A 21,925-nucleotide genomic window follows, 5' to 3' on the forward strand; every position below is an offset into this window, starting at 1 on the left:
TTAGCCCTGAGCTAACATCTGTGCCAGTCGTCCTCTATTTTGTATGTGGGTTGCCGCCACAGCATGGCTGATGAGTGGTGTAGGTCCACGCCCGGGATCCATACCCATGAACCCAGGCCACTAAAGCAGAGTATGTAGAACTCAACCACTAAGCCACGGGGCCAGACGCAAGTTTTGTTTCTTTTAACAAATCTAAGGAAGATACATTTCATTGTCTTCAAGTCAACGTAAATGACTCACAATTTATAGCAGGACAGAAATAAACAAGTATTTTTTATTCATTTCAATTTTTAATAGATTTGAGACAACCTTTCATTAAAAACTTGTTAAAGAACTAGTAAGTGCAAACACATATACCATCCCATCAATGCTTAAAAGCTGGTAAGTGTCTGTGAAGGAAGAGGTATAAACAGAAGGCATGCTCTGAGTTCTGGAATCCCTCTTCTTCTTGCCTCTCCCAGTCAGAAGGGAGAGGACGCAAAATCTTGAGACCCTGATGAAGCAGTGACAACAGGACCGGGCATATTTTCTTCCTCAGTAGTAACAATTAGCGTTTTTAAACCACCTACTTGGTGGTAGGAAATGTTCTAAGAAATTTACACATATTATCCTATTTAATCTTTATACCAGCTCTGCGAAAAAGCCATTATTTTCTTTATTTCATACATGAGGCAACTGAGGCTGCCTTTTTTGTTGCTGCCTCTCTTTAAGTATCAAACCAGAGGCAGGTAACTCTAAAAATCTAATTCTGGGAATTTGCTGGTCAGCAGGGGGAATACTGTGACTCTGTTGAAGGAAAGTTTGGAGGCAGGTGTTCCTTTTTGACATTCCTAAAAACACAAAAGTCACCCCATGTATAACGCCAACTCCACTGGTAAGCTGGTTCTTCTAGGAAAAATAAAAATAAATGTTAAACTGTCAAGGTAATACCAGAAACTCTCCTCGCCCTCTCACCTCCACATTTCCGGAATACAAATCGTTCACTGAATGACAGCCTAGAGCAGAATTACTGCTTCTTTAATCTTTTTTTCTTTTTTCTCCTGAACCCTTTGGTAGTCTGGTGAAGATTAGGATCTCTTCTGAGAGACGTGTTTTAAAATGCATAAAATGAAATATAGAGGATTACAAAGGAAGCCAGCTATATTGAAGTATAATTATCAAAGTAGATTTTTAAATGAGCCTGCAAAACTCTGATGAGAGAAGTCAAAGAAGATCTAAAGAAATGGAGAGAGATTCCATGTTCATCAATATTGTTAAGATGTCAGTTCTTCCTAACTTGATTTATGGATTCAATGCAATCCCAATCAGAATCGCAGCAGGTTATTTCGTGGGTCTCAACAAACTGATTTTAAAATTTGCATGGAAATGCAAAAAGATCCAGAATAGCCAACACAATACCGAAGAAGAATAAAGTCTGAGGACGGACACTATCCGACTTCAACACTTACTATAAAGCTCCAGTAATCAAGACAGTGTGATATTGGTGAAAATACAAACAGATCAATGGAACAGGACAGTAAGCCCAGAAATAGACCCACCAAATATAGTCATCTGATCTTTGACAAAGAAGCAAAGGTAATTCAATGGAGAAAGGATAGTCTTCCCAAAAATGGTACCAGAACAACTGAACATCCACATGCAAAAAATAAGTCTAGACACAGACTTTACACCTGTCACAAAAATTAACTCAAAATGGATCATAGACTTAAATGGAAAATGCACAACTATAAAACTCCTAGAATATAACATAGGAGAAAGTCTTTGTGACCTTAAATTAGGTGATGTTTTAGATACAACATCAAAAGCATGATCCATGAAAAAAAATTGAAGGTTGGATTTCATTAAAATTAAAAACTTCTGCTCCGCACAAGACATGTTAACAGAATGAAAAGAAATGCCACAGACTAGGAGAAAATATTTGCAAAACACATCTCTAATAAAGGACTGGTAGCCAAAATGTACAAAGAACTAAAACTTAACAATAAGAAAACAAACAACCCAATTAAAAATGGGCAAAAGATGTGAACAGACACCTCACCAAAGAAGATACACAGATGACAAATAAGCATATGAAAAGGTGCTCAACACTATGGTCATCAGGGAAATGAAAATTAAAACAAAAACGAGATATCCAAAAAACTGACAGTACCAAATACTAACAAAAGACTGCATACAAATGTTTACAGTAACTTTATTCATAACTGCCAAAAACTGGAAGCAAAAAGATGTCCCTCGATAGGCGAATGGATAAGCAAAATGTGGTCCATCCATACAATAGAACATTATTCAGCAATAAAAAGAAATGAGCTATCAAGTCACAAAAAGACACAGAGGAAACTTAATCGCATATTGCTAAGTGAAAGAAGCCAGTCTGAAAAGTATGATTCCAACTATATGACATTCTGGAAAAGGTTAAAATAGACTGACAGTAAAAAGATCAGCGGTTGCCAGCAGGAGCAGGGTAATGCATAGGTGGAGCGCAGGAGAGCTTTTAGGGCAGCGAAACTGTTCTATATGATACTGTAATGGGGATATATGTCATTACATGTCAAAACCCAGAGAACTGTGCAACATCAAGAGTGAACTCTAATGCAAACAGACTTTAGTTAGTAAAAAACAACAAAATAGTTTAAAAATAAAAAAAAAATTATATGGTAATAGAGCACAAGTCTCATACTTTCCTTGCTGTTGGGTCCAACTTTTGAAACAGTAAAATAATAAGTAACACTGATTTTTCCTACACACCAGTCTCTATGCTGAGCACTTTACATATATCATGTCACTTAATCCTTTAAGAGTTCTAATGAGATAGATCCCATTATTATCCCCATTTTTAGTTAAAAACAACTGTGCGATGTATGTGCTTCCTTATTAATCTATTAAATAACGAGTGGTATGTCTCAGAACTACCAAAATTTTCAAGTAGTGTTGAATGTAAATGGTATTTTGAGATATGTGCCATAAGTAATATGACATGAAAATATCTGTGATTTCTAGTGGTGGCAAATCGCAGCTACCTCTAACACTACTATGGCTTTTGCCTACATGCCTCTTAAAGAAGATGCTACAATTCAGTTAGAGATGAGTAAAACAATAAACTTTTCCACCGAAGTTCACAGACTTTCTGAATGCTATTCATGGACCCCCCAGGGTCAAGACTCCTGGCACAGGTTACCTTTTTATCCTGCCACATTTTGGAGTCTCTTTTCTAGCCCTAAAGAAAACAAAACAGGAACAAAAGAGAAAAACCAGGCCAGTACTTTACTTTGAATGGATTCTGACATCTCTCCTCAAGCTCTTGCAAAGAAACCTGAACTATGTAAGGAGCTGGGCTAAGCAGCTGTGTTTTCAGTACGCAGCCTCTTTATAGCGCCTGGATTGCGAGAAGTACTGAAGAGTTTATCTCATTAAAGACACTCAACAGTTATTAGGGAAATTAGTTCTTCGAATCCATTATTAGTTAGCCCTTAAAGGTCCAAAGTCAAGTTGAAGACAGAGGAAAAAGGACACAGATGGAAGGCAAAGGAAGTACCTGAGCTCTAACGCCTGCTTACGACAGTACGTGTACACAACGGTGTCAAATATTGCAAATCATTTTACTCACAGCATAACCTAACCTAATTTATCAAGATGTCACATCCTATAGAATATTAGACGATTAGCAGGTTCAATAATGGAGACAGGAGACAAATCATGCAAGAAAAAAATAGGAAAATTTCCCTTTCCTTTGAGGAAATGTATGTCGCTCACTAAACTAGTCTGCCTCTCCTGATGACGACGCGGAGCCAGTGCCATCTATGGCAGGTGCCGCTGGCCTGCCTGGAGATCCCCTCTGGGATGCCGCAGCGCCGCGAAGATCTTGCTCAGCCCTTCTTCGCTCCAGCCTGGTCCCTCGCGTGCTCCCGGAGGGGTGGAGGAGCCTCGCCGGGGAAGGGAGGAGAGCTGCTCTCGGCAGGTGGCGACGCCGCCTGCAGCCGGTCTGGAGGAGAGGACGGAGACGCCTTTACCTGGCGGCGAAAGGACCCCGGGGGTCCCGGTTGCCCTCCCCGGGCGGGGACAGTTCCAACGCAGTGGCGGGCCAGGAGCGGCGAATCCGGGCCAGGGTCTCGGCGAGGGCGGCAGGGGATACTCCGCAGCTCCGCCGCGCCCGGCAGGTTTTGTGCTTCGCAAGTTCCTGCTTCCGTTGCAGCGGCCGAAAGTTTGCCTGGGGGAAGGGCACATTCCTGCACTGCAACCCGGAGCTGCTTCCTAGCAACTTGGAGCGCGGTCCTCCGGGCACAGGCATGAGCCTCGAGCCCCTCCCCGCGGTGATTCCGGGCGCCCGCTGCAGCGCTGAGCCCAGAAGCCGCGTTCCCTGCAGCCCCAACCTGCTCACCCACGCCGGGCACCCGGGTTGTGGGCGCTGCGAGGGCGCGCTGGCAGACCCTCGCGGTTGCCTGGGGTCTGCAGCTGTGCTTTCTCCTTCCTGAAGGCCAGAGAGCGTGCAAATATACATGACGAAAGTCAGACAGTACCAAAATGTACACAGTGCAATCTGCCTCTCACATCTGCGTCCTAGTCTAGCCCAGAGCCAACAGCTGAGCGCAGTTTTTCCACGTTCAAGAGTTTACAGTGTTTTCTCCTTGGGTCATAGTTAGGAGAATCCTATTTCGATCATCGGGGGCACGGAGGGTCCTCAGAGATGGCTACTCTTGAGTTAAGTGTTACGTGCAAATCAAGCCTCAGGGAAGACATTTGGGATTCTGCAGGATTTACTTTTTATAGGTATAGAGTATTGACCTTAAACGAATAGACAGCCGGTTATTTCTCCAGCAAAAATGGATTTGGGATTAGCAAAGAATCCCAGTTCAGGGTCTGCAACCACGGTGAGTCACCTGCAAATACCCCCCAACACGCAGAGAAGAAATTCTTTTATAGAGGAGAAGAGGAAGTTGGGAGGGCTATTGTAAACGGAGAGTTGGAGGTGTAATGGCTTTTCACTGGTTGAGTTGTGCCAGTCTCTCATTTCTCTGAGCTTCTCACTGGTCAAGAAGAGGAAGCCTTTCTTCTTCGGTTGGACTCTGCTATTGCCATGGGCGCTGAGAGTTTCCCCTCTTGGCCTCCAGACTCCAATTTAATGAGGTTCTCTTTATGAATTTCCACAGGATAATAATGATGAAAACAATGGTGTGTGCTATAGTTATTAAAATTGTATCCCTAACAGTTAGCATAGTACCTGGTATGTAATAAGTACTGAGTAAATATTTAACTAAAATACGTTTGTGGATTGAATGAATGGGAAAGAACTACTAGGGCATAGGTTGTAGAAATGTATTTCTAAGTCACTGCTCACTCCAACCTCACCCCCATACACACACACACACACACACACACACACATGGAACATTACTAAACCACTGACACTTAACTTGCCAAGTGGTCTAACCTTCAACAATATCTCCACCTTGGTTGGTGTGAAGAACTTTCAGACCTAAAGCACCATGCCGTGGTAGATTATTCTTCTAGGCCTGATACAGCCAACAGCTACATCCTAGTTTTAACCAATAGCTACAGGAAGCACATGTTGACAGAGAATGCCTGTGAACAATGGTCCATTGTGTGAAACTAACTCTACCAGCTGTATCCAGAGGATGACCTACTCTTGAATTACACTAATGTTGCCAAAACTTGGTTTTAAAGAGTTACCAAAGACAGGGAAATTCCACAGTGATTTCCCATTGGAGTGATTTTCCTGTTGCAATAAGAGACTGATGTACACAGTACATTTTGATCTCAGCAGATGATATACTTGAGGGTCCAGGGGTATAGAGAAGTCACATTCTTTGAATTCTTTGAATGTGACTTCTCTTTTCTATTGATATAAAGAGATGTGACCTCTCTTTTCTATTGATATAAACTAGGTGTTTAAATTAGAAAGTACATCCATTGTCACCTCATCTCCTGAAGAGACTTTTTTTTTTTTTTTTTTTTTGCTGAGGAAGATTCACCCTGAGCCAACGTCTGCTGCCAATCTTCCTCCTCTTTTGCTTGAGGAAGATTAGCTCTGACCTAACATCTGTGCCAATCCTCCACTATTTTGTATGTGGGTTGCCACCACAGCATGAGTGACCAGTGGTGTAGGTCCACACCTGGGATCTGAACCCATGAAGCAGAGCATGCTGAACTTAACCATTATGCCACGGGGGCTGGCCCCAGAGATTCTTGATCTTCTTCTCCTGATCCTTAGAAGTCCCATTTATGTGGAGGCAGGTTTTTTAAAAAGTATTTTATTCAAAAAAACATGTACTAAACACCTGCAGGGGAAATTAAAGATCAATAAGACATGGGACCTACCTTCAAGATGCTTATAGTTAAATAGGGGAGACAGACAAATAAATCAATTGTTGTGTAAAGCATAATCGTTATGATAGAAGATGCTACCTAAGGAAGCTCAGAAGAGGGACATATAATCCAGACTTTTGGGAGGAAGTGCGTAAGCTCAATCCTTTTTTTTTTAAAGACTTTATTTTTTTAGAGCAGTTTTAGGGCCACAGTAAAATTGAGAAGAAGGCACAGAGATTTCCCATATACCCTCTGCCCCAACACATGCAGAGTCTTCCTCGTTATCAGTATCCCCAACCAGGGAGGTACATTTTTTTTACCAAGGATGAACCTACATGGACACATCATAAACACCCAAAGTCCATAGTTTACCCTTGGGACCACTTGGTGCTGTACATTCCATGGGTTTGTACAAATGGATAATGACATGTATCCATCATTATAGTATCATACAAAGTATTTTCTTTGCTCTAAAAATCCTCCATGCTCAGCTTGTTCATCCCTCCCCCTCACCCCAACCCCCAGCAACCACTGATCTTTTTATTATCTCCATAGTTTTGCCTTTTCCAGAATGTCATATAATTAGAATCACACAGTATGTAGCCTTTTCAGACTGGCTTCTTTCGACTTAGTAATAAACATTTAAGTCTCCTCCATGTCTTTTCATGGCTTGATTGCTCTTTTCTTTTTAGTGTTGAATAATATTCCATTGTCTAGATGTACCAGAGTTTGTTTATCCACTCACATACTGAAGGACATCTTGGTTGCTTCCAAGTTTTGGAAATTATAAATAAAGCAGCTATAAACAACTGTGTTTAGTTGTTTTTTTTTTTTTTTAAAGATTTTATTTGTTCCTTTTTCTCCCCAAAGCCCCCCGGTACATAGTTGTATATTCTTCGTTGTGGGTCCTTCTAGTTGTGGCATGTGGGACGCTGCCTCAGCGTGGTCTGACGAGCAGTGCCATGTCCACGCCCAGGATTCGAACCAACGAAACACTGGGCCGCCTGCAGCGGAGCGCGCGAACTTAACCACTCGGCCACGGGGCCAGCCCCATAGTTTTTTTTTTTTTTTTAAGATTTTATTTTTCCTTTTTCTCCCCAAAGCCCCCCCGGTACATAGTTGTATATTTTCAGTTGTGGGTCCCTCTAGTTGTGGCATGTGGGATGCTGCCTCAGCATGGCTTGTTGAGCCATGCCATGTCCACGCCCAGGATTTGAACCAGCGAAACCCTGGGCCACTGAAGCAGAGCGTGCAAACTTAACCACTCGGCCACGGGGCTGGCTCCCTGTGTTTAGGTTTTTGTGTGGACATGAGTTTTCAACCATAAGCTAAGTCTTGAAAAATGAAGTTCAGTTAGCTAGATGGAGAGAAAAAAGCTGATTATTCCAGACAGAGAAAACAGCATGACTATTCAGGGAATTTCATCCTGACTGGCACAGAGGTTGCCTGTGTACATACAGGAGCAGAGAGAGGGGCTGGGGTTAGAGCAAGAAGGTTCTCATATGCTGAATTTTAAACTTTATCCTGAAGCCATGGGGAGTTATTTAAGGATTTAATAGGGCAGTAAAAGGTCCAGAGACCTGATTAATATTCCAGAAAATTCTCTATGCCAGCCACATGTAGATGGATTGATGAAGGTGAGGCCAGAGGCCTGTCTTCCAAGAAATGGAATAAGTGAGGGGGCTCTGAGTGGGGCATGGAGATGGAAGAGAAATTAAAGAGAGAGGCTCTTCAGACTTGGTGAGTGGTTGGATGTGGTGGTAAGGGTAAGCCGATTTCTGGCGTGGGAGACTGGATGGATGGAGTGCCAGGCAATATAAAGATATGGGAGAAGCAGCTAGTCTGGAGTGGATAGAGGCATAATGAACTTTTAAAAACTTAAGCCCTGGTTTTATTACTCATTAGCTGTGTGATGAAGAATAAAATCCTTAACCTCTATGTAAAATTAGGAAATTGTTACCTAGTTTATAGGTAGGTCATTCGGGGCCAATATATATGAAAGTTCTTTATAAACTGGAAAGGCTGTTCGATCGTTAGTTATTGGGCATACAGGCCACATAGGTTGCTGTTCATCTGGAAGTGATTTTAAAGGTGCTAAATGGCATCAGTCCCAAATATCTCCTACCTCTAAAGCTCCTCCAGCAGAATCCTTGTATTATAAATGCCCACTTAATTTTCTTGCCACCAGACTGCAAGCGTCTTAGGGATACGGACCGGGTCTTGTTGCCTCTAGCAAGTGCCTGGTACATTACAGGCTACCACTAAACGCTGAGTCACTGAATGAAGGCATTTTATCTTCTGATATCCTTGTTCCGAATAACAGCTTTACCGAGATATAATGCACATACCATACAATTCACCTATTTAGAGTGATCAATTCAGTGGTTTTTAATATATTCACAGAGTTGTACAACCATTACCACAATAAATTTTAGAACATTTTCATCACCCCCAGAAAGAAACCCCCTCACCCTTTAATGCTCACTCCCCATTTCCCCTCCAGTCCCCTCCTCCTCAGCTTTAGGCAACCATTAATCTATTTTTGTCTCTATAGTGCCTCTTCTGCACATTTCACATACATGGAATCTACAATATATGGTGTTTTGTGACAGGCTCTTTTCACATAGCATAATGTTTTCAAGGTTTATCCATGTTGTAATGTGTATTAGTATTTTGTTACTTTTGGGGGGAGACAAATAATATTCTACTATATGGATATACCATATTTCATTTATCCATTCAGCGAAAAAAAAGGGCAACGTAGGAGACTTCAGTTTCCATGCACCACCCCCTCCTCTGTCCCCAACACACAAAGATTAACAATTAGACAAAACAAAAACAAAAACAGCTCAGAGATTGCTCTGGAGTCCACTTAAGAAACTACAGCAACACAGTAGGAAAAAACTCTGAGAATAACTGCATATGAGGAGGAGGAAGACAGCTTCATTTTGCCTGCATTATCTCCTCCCTCAAGCCAGCACTGCTCAGCACCAGGAGGGAACTTCCCAACTAGAAAGCGTTCCTCCCACCAGGAAAGGAAGAGCTGGGAGAGTGACCAGCTTCCCCAGCCTTTCAGGATGCCTCATGAAAGTCCTGCTTCAGTTTCACTCCACCCAGACTGGCAAATCTGAGACGTAAAGATATAGAGAGAGATAGCTAGGAGCGAAGAAGAAAAGCAGGAGCTAACCATAGCAGCCATGCAATGGAAGCGATTGCAGTTTATAGTCACCTGCTCTGCAGCCAAACCCAGCAGCTTTTACCACTGAAGACACCAACAGCTAGCACAACTACCACAGACCCCTTGCATATTTCACTAGATTTTGCCTCACAAGCATTTACATTCACTGACACTGGCCACCTGTGAGTCCCTGCCTGCTCCATGCCATGCCCAACTGGAGCCCAGGAACCACACTGGCAGGCCTCCGCGGCTGTGAAAGTGCAATACGCCAGCCTAGACCCCCATGGCTGATCTCCATCACGTGTGCATGCTTGAGGCTAGCCCCTTAAGCTACGTACTTGCATGCCTCCTACCCGATACCCATAACCAGCCTCCACTGCAGTGCACATGCTCAGGGGGAGACTGTGCAGCCACAGAGAGCACACTGACAGCCAAGGCCCCCACAGCTGCTTGCAGGCCTGGATCAGGCCCTGTCTTCTGTCACTGGCTTGCAGCACCACTACACTCACCTGCGGCTAGCCCCTCCAGCTGTGCACCTGCATACCCCTGTCACTGGCCTCTACTGCTGTGCACCTGTGGTAAGACCCAGCGGCCACAGTAGTGCACACTGACAGCTAGGGCCCCTGCAGCTGCCAGCGAGCACAAAGCTGGCACTGGCCCACTGCATGCCCTGGCCCCCACCACTCCATGTGTGTCTGCAACCAGCCCCTGCCACTACAGAGGAACCTGCAGCTGGCACCCTGAAGCTGAGTATACATACACCATGAGCTCTCGCTACCACTGCTGACTGCCCAAGTTCCTAGCTGCTGCACATCGACATGCCGTAAGGACCCCAACAGCCCTTGAAGACACTGTTGACCTTCCACAGTGCTCACCAAGGACCACATGGTTGTCAATGCTGTGGACCACAGCAGCCTGAGCCAAAGAGACATCATGCCCCCCCCCCACCCTTACCAGAACCAGCACCACTACACACCCCCACACTTGCTGCCCTGCACCACTAGACCTAGGGCCACAGCATACTCTAGCGTGCTTCTACCCACAGGTGAAAGTCTCCTGTTTCTGAAGTCAGACCATAAAGTCTGGAGGAGGTGACTGCCACTTTAAATGTGCAGACATCTATGCAAGGCTACAGGAATCATGAAGAATCAGAGAAGCATGGCTCTAGCAAAGAAATATAATAAACTTCCAGTAACTGGGCCCAGAGAAATGGAGATCCAGGATTGCCCAACCAAGATTCAAAATAATTGCTCTAAAGATGTTTGGAGAGCAATAAGAGAACACAGATAGACAATTTAACAATATCAGGAAAATAATACAAGAACAAAATGAGAAGTTCAACAAAGAGATAGAAAACAAAAATGAATGAAACAGAAATTTTGGAGCTGTAGAATACAATGACTGAAGTTAAGAATTCAATAGAGAGCTTCAACAACCGACTTGACCAAGCATAAGACAGAATCGATGAACTGGAGACAGATCAATTAAAACCATGCAATCAGAGGAGCAAAAAGAAAAAAGAAAGAACAGGAATGAAGAAAGCCTAGAGGACACCATCAACGGAAACAATGCACACATCACTGAAGTCCCAGAATGAACAGAAAAGAGGGAGAAAGGGATAGAAAGCTTGTTTAAAGAAATAATGGCTGAGAAATTCCCAAACATGGGGAGAAATTTGGACATTCAAGTTTATGAAGCTAATAGGTCAACCCAAAATGATTTTCTCTAAGACATAGTACAATAAAACTGTCTAAAATAAAGACAAAGAGAGAATTTTAAAACCAACAAGAGAAAAAAATTTTCTCTCATACATGGGAGCACTCATAAGGCTATCTATCAGTAGATTTCTCAGCAGAGACCTTGAAGGCCAGGAGAAAATGGTATGATATATTTGTCTATTATTCAGCTGATGAACAGAATATTCCTTTTAGAATGAAATGTTCATCCAATGGGAAGCATAAAAAACACAATCACATCAGTATGGACTAGGGTATGAAACACAAAATAAATTTTATTTCATGTGGAAGAGAGGGAACAGGAGCAAGAACATGAGCTATACTCTCTCCTTTTTCCCATCTCTCTCACCCACCCCCAAATAGGGCAGTCTGGAAGAGGAGCCAAGGGCTCTCCAGGAGGGAATGGTCACATTGCTTAGTGGGCACTCCTTGGTCCCATCAGCCTGGTGGCTTATGTAAACCTCAAGACTACAGTCAAACACCACTTCCTAGGAGCCTATTTGATCTCTCAGGCAGTTTTTAGTTCTATCTTCATATTCCCACAGAATACTAAAATTCCTTACATTCATTTGCACTTTTCTCACAGTATTATAATGGTGAGTAGAAGAAAAAGTGTGAGGTTTGAAATCAGACAGTCCTAAATCCTACTTCCACCACTTGTTGCTACCTGATGACCATGAGGGAGTTACCTGTTTGTGGACCTCAGGGTTGTTGTGAAAATTAAATGAGGTAAAATAGTGGAAATGTCTATAATGTAGTAGACTAGAAGTGACTTAATCATTCAGTCAATTTGGCACTCCTTCTGAGATTATATTTACATATATAAAAGCTCAGGGCATTTGCTTGAAATTTCGTGAAGCAAACAATATAAAATGAGTTGCAAAGTTCTGAGAACCCCAGAGCCACTCAGCTCCTTGATGGCATTGCATTACTAGGTCTACATCCTTGACCTGCCAGCACTGGCAGTTTCTGTTTTGCATTACTTGTACTCCTTCCTTACTTTTGCTTGTTTCAGAATGGCTCATGGATAACTGTCAAGGTCCTCAGAAAGTGCTTAGACTGTAGAGGCATCCACTTTCCTTTGAAGATGCACATACACCCTAACAAGTGAATCAGCATTTTCTATTTCTTCATTTTTTTCTCTCAACTCCAGCTCCTTTCTTCACCATCTAATATTTTTTGTACCGTCATCCACTGCCACACACTGAAACAGCAGCTTTGCATCCAAACAGTTGCAGATTCCAATCCTAAATCTATCTAGCTGTCTCTCCATCTGCAAAACAGGGTTTAAAATTTCACAATATATACAAATAGTGATATATGTTATAATATATAATAAAAATAATATAAAATACATAAAATAATTAAAAAAACATAAAAATCATGTTATATGTCAATTACATCTCAATAAAACAAAGTAAAACCAAAAAAACCCATACACACAACAAAAACCCGTTCTGTAAAGTTCTAATGACAGGGATTATAAAGACATGGATTAAGTGCCCAATGGGTGGGTCATGCTTAAAGGGGACGCATCATCACACAGGCAAGGGGCTTACCCCCGGTGCAGTTCTGGCTTTGAGGCGGGCGGGCTCTTTAAGGCTGCGTGGGCCTAGTCGCCTACGCCAGTCTCCCCGCCCTCCCTCGGACCTGGGGTGGGAACTCTCCAACCCGGAACTGACGGCCGCGCGCTGCCGGCGCCGCCAACCCGCGTCCCGGAAGGAGCGAGCCTGCGACGCAGGAGCAAGTGAGTGAGAGCGGCGCCGCCCGCCGGCCGCAGGCGCGGCTGAAGCCGGGCGTACCCCGCCTCCTCGCCTTGGGTTCCCCCAAAGAAGGCGGGCGAGCAGCGTGCAGCCGCTCCGTGCCTCCTTGCGCGTCGGTTCCCGAAATAGGGCCTGCCCACCCCCAGCCGCCCGCGCCCCTCCCGTGGGCTGGGCGCGCCCTCTGCACACAGCGGCCCCGCCGCGGCGCCCAGACTGTGTAGCATCCCTGCCCCGGTCCCCGGCCCCTGCTCTGTCGCCCGCCGCCGGAGCGGTGACCGCCCGTCCCGCCGTTCCTCCGCTGCCACCGCTGCCGGCACCATGGGCAGCGAGCAGAGCTCCGAGGCCGAGAGCCGACCCAACGATCTGAACTCCTCAGGTCGGTGTCCTAACTCCCACCCTCCTCCAGCCGGCCCTGTCTGCTTGCGGAGGGAGATGCCTCCCGACCTAGTGGGGTCTGGGACCGGCGGCCAGGAACGCACAGAAAGCCCTCACCACGCTTTTTTCTTAAAAAAGGAAAAAATGTCACCATCTGTCCTAGCCTTGAGTCCCCTGATGGAAGTGAGTGCCTGTGACTGCAAGCTAAGTCGGCGTGGGTGCCCATGCGCATTATTTATTTTCGAAACAGCTGTTTCTCCCAGCTACAGCCTCCTCTTTAAAAGACGACCTAATTAATTTTTGGCGTTAGTACTCATGACTGACAGTGAGATTTGGCTCACACAGTGGGTGGATCATAGACAGGACCTCTAAGAAGAGGTTCCTTCTTAAAAACGGATCTTAGAGGTTCTTTTTCAGAAGGGATGTGTGACAGGTGTACAATCGCTTTGAATCCTTGTGTGCAAACGTCTCTAGAAACTGCATTGTCCTCTTAGAAGGTGTCTCGGCTCCTTTTCTAGTATTGTGGAAGTTGGCCAAGATGTTATAGTTGGCCAAAACGATGGATTTTGGTGTTTTCCTGTATTCTCCTTCCTGTCCATATTTTTAAGATCTCTCTCAGCATTTGAGGTAGGAATAGGAGGATTATTGTGCCTGGAGTATAGTGAGCACTCAATAAAGAAAACAGCTGATGCTTAATTAAGGATCATTTGCTGGTTTTTTTTTTTTTTTGTTACCCACAAACGCTAGGAGAACTGGGCCTGCTCTGGCTAAACTGTGGGGTTGCTAATCCAAACCGGTTAAATCTGGAGCCCCAAAAGAGCCCCTGGACATAGAACTTCTCTGTTCCTGGTAGGCTGTGTAATTCAAAATGCAGAAGCTGACAGATGTGGGGGTATTCCACACTCAAGTGTGTCCTTCAAGACTAGCTCAGCCCTGCGTTCTAGAGGCTAGATTGGGACAGCTTTTAATGGTGCAGCAGCATTTACCAGTTTTGCTGCATTCTTCCATTTCCTTGGAAGACCCAGAATATGATATCCTTTATACAAATACGGTTGATAATTGGTACTCCTTACTTTCTTGCCTCTATGTCAGGCCTGAAGCATATTTAGGGGGAGGAAGTGTGGCGTCTTTCTGATGTGCTTGCTTACCTGCTAACCAACAGCATGGGCTCTAACCAATGCTATAGCATACTAACCAATACTAACCAACAGCGTAGGTTAGAGTTTGCCTGTTCCCCTGTGCCAAGTGTTTTACATGTGTTTACGTTTAATCCTCAAAGAGAGCGCGTTTTACAGACACGGGCATAGCTAGAGGCGAGCTAGAATCGAGTGAAAGCCATTTTCTTCTGGGGTCTGGGGAAGGAGGAACCACTTAACTAGGAGCAGGAAAGATTTCTGGTTGGGATTTGTAAAAGGTTAGGTAAATTACCAAAAGAGGTTAAGAGAGATTTCTTGAAGAGCCGTAAAAGTAGCAGAGATTCTAAAAGAGTGAATGCCCAGCCTCGGGAGACACTAGCTTCCAGGAGGTGGGGCTGTTCTCTGGCATCCCTGGATCAGTCTTTGGGCCATGACTACGATGAGCCTGCAAATACTACCTTCTCGAGTGTAAAACACTTTAGAGGTTCATTCTTGCCCCAACCAGAAAGATACTTAGGAAGGGGAGGATATCTTGGTCTAGGGAGTCCTTGGTAGTTTGAATCACTTCCTTCCAAATGCATTACATTCTCACAATGGACCTGAAATTGACCCGCCTCTCTAGCAGTCCTACAAATGTATGAATTTTGCCGCAGCCTAGAAGGGACCTGCAGTTTATTTCTGCGCTTCTGGGACTAATGCCTGTGACCTGGAGGGTATGACAGGACTGGTGCCTCACGACAGACCCATCATCTAGGGTTGAGAAGCAGGGGTTTTCCCGTGACTAGGATCTGTTGAACATTCCTGGCTTGCTGTGATAGGGTGGATAGACAGCTTTGCAACCCCACTGTCACAGGGTTGGGCCATGTATGCCAACAACCATAGACCTCCAGTTCCTTTCCCAAGCACTGTTGGCCTTGGGTAAGTCACAGCCGAATTTTGTACCCTCATTTCCTCATTGGTAAAATAGGCACAAGTGTCAGGAGGATCGAAGAAGTAAATATTAAAAACATAATCTGCCTACGTTTTTATGTACTGAATAATAAAATATTTCTAATTACAAAAGCAGTTTCATACATGTTATAGTGTCCTGTAATATTTGAGTTTTTTTAATACTATAGGAAATAAGGAGTAAATATATATATTATATAGAAATAAAATATGTAGAAAATAATTCATCCCCCTAGTCCATCCCCCACTGCAGGGTAACTATAGTTAGCATTTTTGTGTGTAAAATGACTACACTGAAACAGCTTTGATGAGGCATAGGTGGCTAGCTAAGATGCAGCTCCTGAGCTTATAACTTGATTTTCAGTGACCCCTTCTCCAGCTAAGCACAGAGCCAAGATGGATGATATTGTGGTTGTGGCCCAGGGCTCCCAGGCCTCACGGAATGTCAGCAACGATCCCGATGTCATCAAGTTGCAAGAGATTCCAACCTTCCAGCCACTTTTGAAAGGTAAGGCTTGCATTTTGTCTTCTCTGGACTTGCTGGAAAGCTTTGCGTAGCCCTACTTCTCTCTCTCCAGATAGCCATGTCTTACTCTTTCATCTCCTTTAGGTGTTTGCGTAAATAGCATCTTCTTGGGGAAGCCTTTCTTGATTGCCCTATTTAGAAATTGCAACCTTTTTTCCCACCTGGGTTTCTCTCTAGTACTTAATCACCACTGACTTACTGCAGAGTTTACTTATTTGTGTACTGTCTGTATTCTCTGCTAGAATGTGAGCTCCGAGATGGCAGGAACTTTCTGTGTTTTGTGCTCTGTTTTATTCTCAGCACTTGGAATAGAGCCTCAATAAAGTAGAGACTGAACAAGTGAATGAATGAATGAATGATGTTGGAGTTGGCACCTGCCTGTTTTATTTCCAGGGAAAGATTTTCATTCTTTTTTTTTTGGTGAGGAAGATTGGCCCTGAGCTAACATCTGTTGTCAGTCTTCCTGTTGTTTTTTTTTTTAAAAGATTTTATTTTTTCCTTTTTCTCCCCAAAGCCCCCCGGTACATAGTTGTATATATTCTTTAGTTGTGGGTCCTTCTAGTTGTGGCATGTGGGATGCTGCCTCAGCATGGCCTGATGAGCGGTGCCATGTCCGCGCCCAGGATCCGAACCGGCGAAACCCTAGACTGCTGCAGCGGAGCACGCGAACTTAACCACTCGGCCATGGGGCCAGCCCCTAAGTCTTCCTCTTTTTGCTTGACACCGCCACAGCATGGCTTGACGAGTGGTGTGTAGGTCCCTGCCTGGGATCTGGGCACACACCTATGGGCCACTGAAGTGCAGTGTGCAAACTTAACTGAGCTGGCCCCAAGATTTTCATTATTTTTTGTGGTCTGGACTACAGTTGACTAGTTCAGATCCATAGAGAAAATCTTTGTGACCACTGGTATACTTGTAATTCATCCTGGCAGCCATTTTGTATGAGAGGAGAGAATGTGTGCAAACCATCAGCCCTCCTGATTTGTGTATATTGCGGTAGTTACCTTGTAATATGAATTTTATTATTCAAGAATTTTACTGTATATTTTTATTAACTTTATATTAATATATGATTTTATTTTATTATTTTCATATCTCCGTTGACTAGTGGTAGTGATTTTCTATTAACTGAATGGGGTTTCTGCTATAAGAATCCCTCTTTCTGTCTCCCTCTCTCCTGAACCTAAGGCCCTGGGTTACTTCCTGGTACACTATAACGTAAAACGTCTTACATCTACATAGCAATTTGTATTAACCCTCCCCTCCGCAGCACACACATCATCCCTTTAATTCTTACGTCATTAAATATGTTTGAATGATTCGTGCCAGATCAGACGGGTGGCAGAGAGGTTGAACTTGAACCTCGTCACCAATGTCAAATCCTATACTAGTTACACTATTCCACACTGTACTTAAAAAACAAAAATAAAACAAATGGTGCTTTATAGATGATCCGTATATCATCTCATTCCTCCCAGCACTTTGTCTGCTTTACAGACGAGGAAATAGAAGCTTTCAGTCTTTTCCCACAGGCCTAAGTCTTAGGCTTTGGTGAACTCTTCTGGCTCTCGCATAGAACAACACTTTACATCCTGTTACCCATCTTACTAGTTTTCATTATTTTGAGAAATAATGTGACTCTCCAAAGACGCCACCATTAATGAAATTTTGCATATCTCCACATATCCTTGTATGGTCAGGTTAAAGGGCAATCAGATGAAATTTCTCTTTAGAAATAGAGGTGGACACCTGTATTCTGTACTCCATCCCTTCTGGAGTCGCACGTGGTATTGCCCACAGTCACAATTTTCATGCCTCTGCTTCCTGTTAGTCGTGTCCTTTCTCCTCCCAAAGTCTTCCAGTCCTAGGTGAGGTCTTCTGTGACAAATTTTTGTCCCCACTTTAGAGAAATACTAAAAACAAGCAAAAACAAAACAACAACAACAAGAAAAACACCAGAACTTTGAGATATATTTAATAATGTTTTGGGATTAGTGTTTCTTTTATAAGCATTTGAAATAATACGTATTTTATGATGATAAGTGGACTAGTGGAGAAACATCTCGGAGAAGGCTTGGTTTAAGGGCAGCTAACCTCAGAGTTAAATCGTCGCTGGGAGCCCTAAAAGTGAGTAATTCTGTAGTGCGGTTAATGCCATGCAGCTGGCCTTGGTCGCACTGATACCTGGATTTTAATGGGGACGTGGCCCCCAGCTAGCTGTGTTGCCCTGGCCTTGTTTTCACTTCTTTGAGCCTTGGTTGTTGAGAACATTGAGAATAGGTGTGGGGGAGGGGAAAGCTGGCGGGGAGCAGATTAGGAGGTGATCTGGGATTTGGCTCGGGAAGGTGGAGAAATTACCTGATGAGAGAGGCATGAAAATAGAAATGGCAACATGTGGCAGTGGCCAGACTGCAGGGAACGCAAAAGGCCAGTGAGCATTTGAGTCAATGCTCTTGTTTCAGTTGTGAAGAAGAAACCTCTTGGACAGTTATTAGAAGAGATAGGCAGTGGGGACAATTGCGTGGAAATAATAATAAATATAATTATAATAATAGTAGCTAATCCCAAATCCCCATAATCTGCATCATAGTTATTATTCTTTCCATTTTACAGGTTAAAACATTGAGAGCTAAAATTCATTGTATAAAGTCACATGGCTATTAGTGATGGCCATCTCAAGATGGCATCAGAATATTGAGTTTTTAAGTATTTTGTACATAGAATAAGACTAAACTTCCGATTTTAGCAAAGCCCTATAAAAATCTCTAGGCTGCAGGGGCTGGCCCGGAGGTGCGGTGGTTAAGTTTTTGCACTCTGCTATGGCCGCGCCTGGGGTTTGCAGGTTCAGATCCTGGGCATGAACCTAGCACCACTCATCAGGCCACGCTGTGGCAGCATCCCACATAAAAAAAATAGAGGAAGATTGGCATAGATGTTAGCTCAGCGACAATCTTGCTCAAGCAAAAAGAGGAAGATTGGCAAGAGATGTTAGTTCAGGGCCAGTCATCCTCACAAAAAGAAAAAAGGAAAAACTCTAGTCTGTAACAGGAAGCAGGGTGATGGGTGTGAGGTGGTTTGCATTTTGAAGTGCAGCATTTGTTGCAGAGCCTCCTGCTTTGACATTGTTCTGCCAGGTGATTTAAAGCCCTGCTGGGGCCTGCTGGGCTGCTCCAGGGGCCACTCATCACTGTCCCCTTTATACTCTCTTCTCTTCTTTCCCCCTTTCCTGCTTTCAGGATGAGGCTATTTCTCAAAGTAGTAAAAGGGCCACACAGTGAGGGCTGTACCCCCCCAGGTTTGATTTCAGAAAGCTTTTATTCAAGTTAATGACAGTTTATTCTTTCCAAACAATATATTCCAGTATTACACAGAGTTCACTATTGTTCCATAATGTCATATGATGGAATGCTGCCGCTGGTGGGTGATCTGCAGAGGCAGTGGCTGGGCGAGTTTAGGGCTATTTGTATGACTGAGGTAATGTTTGCATTTTTAATAAGCAAGCAGATTCTTTCTTTGGTCTTAACTCTTTTTGGATAAATATACCAGAGTCTAATTTATGCTCCATACTAATGTCAAATATCTGTTCTTTTTTTTTTAGCCAAAAGAATTTCTGTTTTTCATAGCAGTCTCTGAATTAGCAATTTATTTTGAAATATAAAATATTTAGTAGAAAATGAAAAATTGAAAAATTAGAAAGTAGCAGTAAATGGCCACAACAGAACACGAAAGCACAATGTATTTGATGTAATTAGTCAGATTTTCAGGGGTTAAACCAACCCTATAGATTTCTTGCTTAAAATGCAACCACTCATATTTTTTAATGAGTCACACTATTTTGTGTACTTCTATAGAAATGAAATATTCAACAAGAGAAATGCAACATTAATGTTTTATATATAAAGTTATAAAAATACTTATTCTGTTCATGAATGTATGCTTACATATGCCGGACACGCACGCATGCGTGGGCATGCGTGCACATATGACATTCTTTGCAACTGACCTATTTTTGTTACTGACCTTCGTTACAACATTGGATTGTCTTGCTGCGTAAGGAAGGGGCTGTCCTTGTTACCAACAAGGAAGGTCAAACACATATAGTGTAGATGCTTAAGTGATGCTAATAGCTTTGTTGGGAGTTTGTGTTTGGTTGTTAAAAACATAATGTATGGGGCCGGCCCAGTGGCCGAGTTGTTAAGTTTGTGCGCTCTGCTTCGCTGGCCCAGGGTTTCACCAGTTTGGATCCTGGGCGCGGACGTGGCACCGTTCATCAGGCCATGCTGAGGTGGCATCTGACATGCCACAACTAGAAGGACCCACAAGTAAAAATATACAACTATGTACCCTGGGGGCTTTGGGGAGAAAAAGGAAAAATAAAATCCTGAAACAAAATAAAACAAAACAAAAACCATAATATATGTGAAGTAGATTTTCACAGTTGAAAAGAGCCTGGGGCCTTTCTTGTTGGAGCAAAATCTCATGGAACAGCATTGAAGGCTCTCAGATCACATGGAACATTGAGAATGTGTTGAGATTGAAGCTGGGGAAGAATGAATCAATGGAACATGGTGGTAAGAACATGAGGGAGCTACATTTCAAATGAGCAGTTTATTCCTATCTTTCTCACCCACTCATCCATTAGCCAGACAAATGAAATATAGGTAGAAAGTCTTTGCATTTATCAGACACCTGTCTCTGCCACGCTGAGACCTCATCTCTGCTTTGGGAAATGAAGTGCCAAAGGAGGGGTTGAGAGACTGGATGTTAATCAGAGCACGGTCTTCTCTGAAGGGCCTAAAGATGACCCCTGAGCCTAGGGTTGATCCTAAGAGTATGTTTTCCCCAAACACCACGTTTGAAGAGTTGATAACTTATTGCTGATTGCCTTGCAGGTTTATTTGTGTATGTAATAGCTCTTCAGTTAACCTTTTAAACGTGGCCGTTAGCCAGCAAAGTGTGAGCGTTACTCGGAAGAGTGGGAAGCACCAGGCAAATGATCGCTTTAAACTGGTTGAGTAGGTGAAGCCACTTGGCAAGAGCAGCCCCACTTTTTCCTCACTCCGGTAAATCTCTGTACCTGCCTCCCTTCTTGTTTCTTTTCGTTAAATCTCAGAGAAGAGAGTTTTTTTCAGTTGTACTCCTTTTTCAGTTGTTTCTGTGCCTCTCTGCAACTTCACACTTCTCCATTTCACTTTTTCCTTTATCTGCTGGGACTTTGCATCTGTGCTTTCCTTGTCTCTAACATCTAGCTTAGTGAACCCCTTTCCTCTTGTGCAGACACACGGATCTCCCCATCTTTTAAGTAGAAAAGACAAAAATACCGTCTTTTGATTCCATTGTCCCTCCTGGCTACCATGCTTTCTCTTTTCTTATCTCTGCTGCCAAATTTACTGACGACATGGCCACTCTGTACTGTCACTGCATCCTTTCTGTTTCTTCCATTCTCGAAGTTCTGTGGTCAGGTCGAGGTTCTGTGGTCAGGCTCTCATACATCATTTCATTAACATTTGCTTCTTTGGAGGGTTACTAGTGGTTTCTTCTTGTGCCTAAAGTTTTTCTCAGTTCACCTTCTTCTCTTCTTTTCCATGTTTAACATAGATTTCCATCCCACCTATTAAAGCTCCCTTCCTTTAGCTTTACGACTCTTCTCCCCCCGCCCCCCTGCCATATTCTGGTTTTTCTCTCTCACTCAGTAGCCTCTATTCTCTGCACAGCATTGCCTGTGCTCTTTTGGAGTTTTGAAATATATACATCTAGATGATTCTAAGTCTTTATCATCAGCTTCTTGTCCATTTCTCCAAATATGAACTAATCAACACAGCCAGGTGTTGGTACTTTAAATTCAGCCTGCCCCATCTTCCACCTGTGTATATATTAATTTATTCGTTTCATTTATTTATTCCACAGACATTTACAGGACCTTATTTTTTATGGAAGATTAG

General features: G+C 43.4%; 2 protein-coding genes across 6 annotated transcripts in view; one reads left to right on the plus strand and one right to left on the minus strand.

The window, feature by feature from the left end:
- The window catches only part of MANSC1 (MANSC domain containing 1), a 26,092-nt gene extending 13,178 nt beyond the window's left edge, over nucleotides 1-12,914 (minus strand). Inside the window, exons 1-2 of one of the 3 annotated variants that reach the window (XM_023643137.2) lie at nucleotides 3,751-4,467; nucleotides 955-1,079 (exon numbers count right to left, since the gene is read on the minus strand). The gene's annotated coding sequence lies outside the window, so the exon portion shown is untranslated. Of the gene's footprint in view, nucleotides 1-954; nucleotides 1,080-3,750; nucleotides 4,526-12,794 lie in introns of those variants that run through there. The other 2 variants (XM_070269919.1, XM_023643136.2) reach the window with 2 other exon arrangements.
- Nucleotides 12,742-21,925, plus strand: part of BORCS5 (BLOC-1 related complex subunit 5) — an 83,006-nt gene continuing 73,822 nt past the window's right edge. Inside the window, exons 1-2 of one of the 3 annotated variants that reach the window (XM_014740554.3) lie at nucleotides 12,742-12,982; nucleotides 15,822-15,965. In XM_014740554.3, the coding sequence (XP_014596040.2) occupies nucleotides 12,742-12,982; nucleotides 15,822-15,965 (385 nt within the window). Of the gene's footprint in view, nucleotides 15,428-15,821; nucleotides 15,966-21,925 lie in introns of all 3 variants that reach the window. The other 2 variants (XM_001501345.5, XM_070269920.1) reach the window with 2 other exon arrangements.

The sequence above is a fragment of the Equus caballus genome, chromosome 6 (assembly GCF_041296265.1).
Source record: "Equus caballus isolate H_3958 breed thoroughbred chromosome 6, TB-T2T, whole genome shotgun sequence".
NCBI lineage: Eukaryota > Metazoa > Chordata > Mammalia > Perissodactyla > Equidae > Equus > Equus caballus.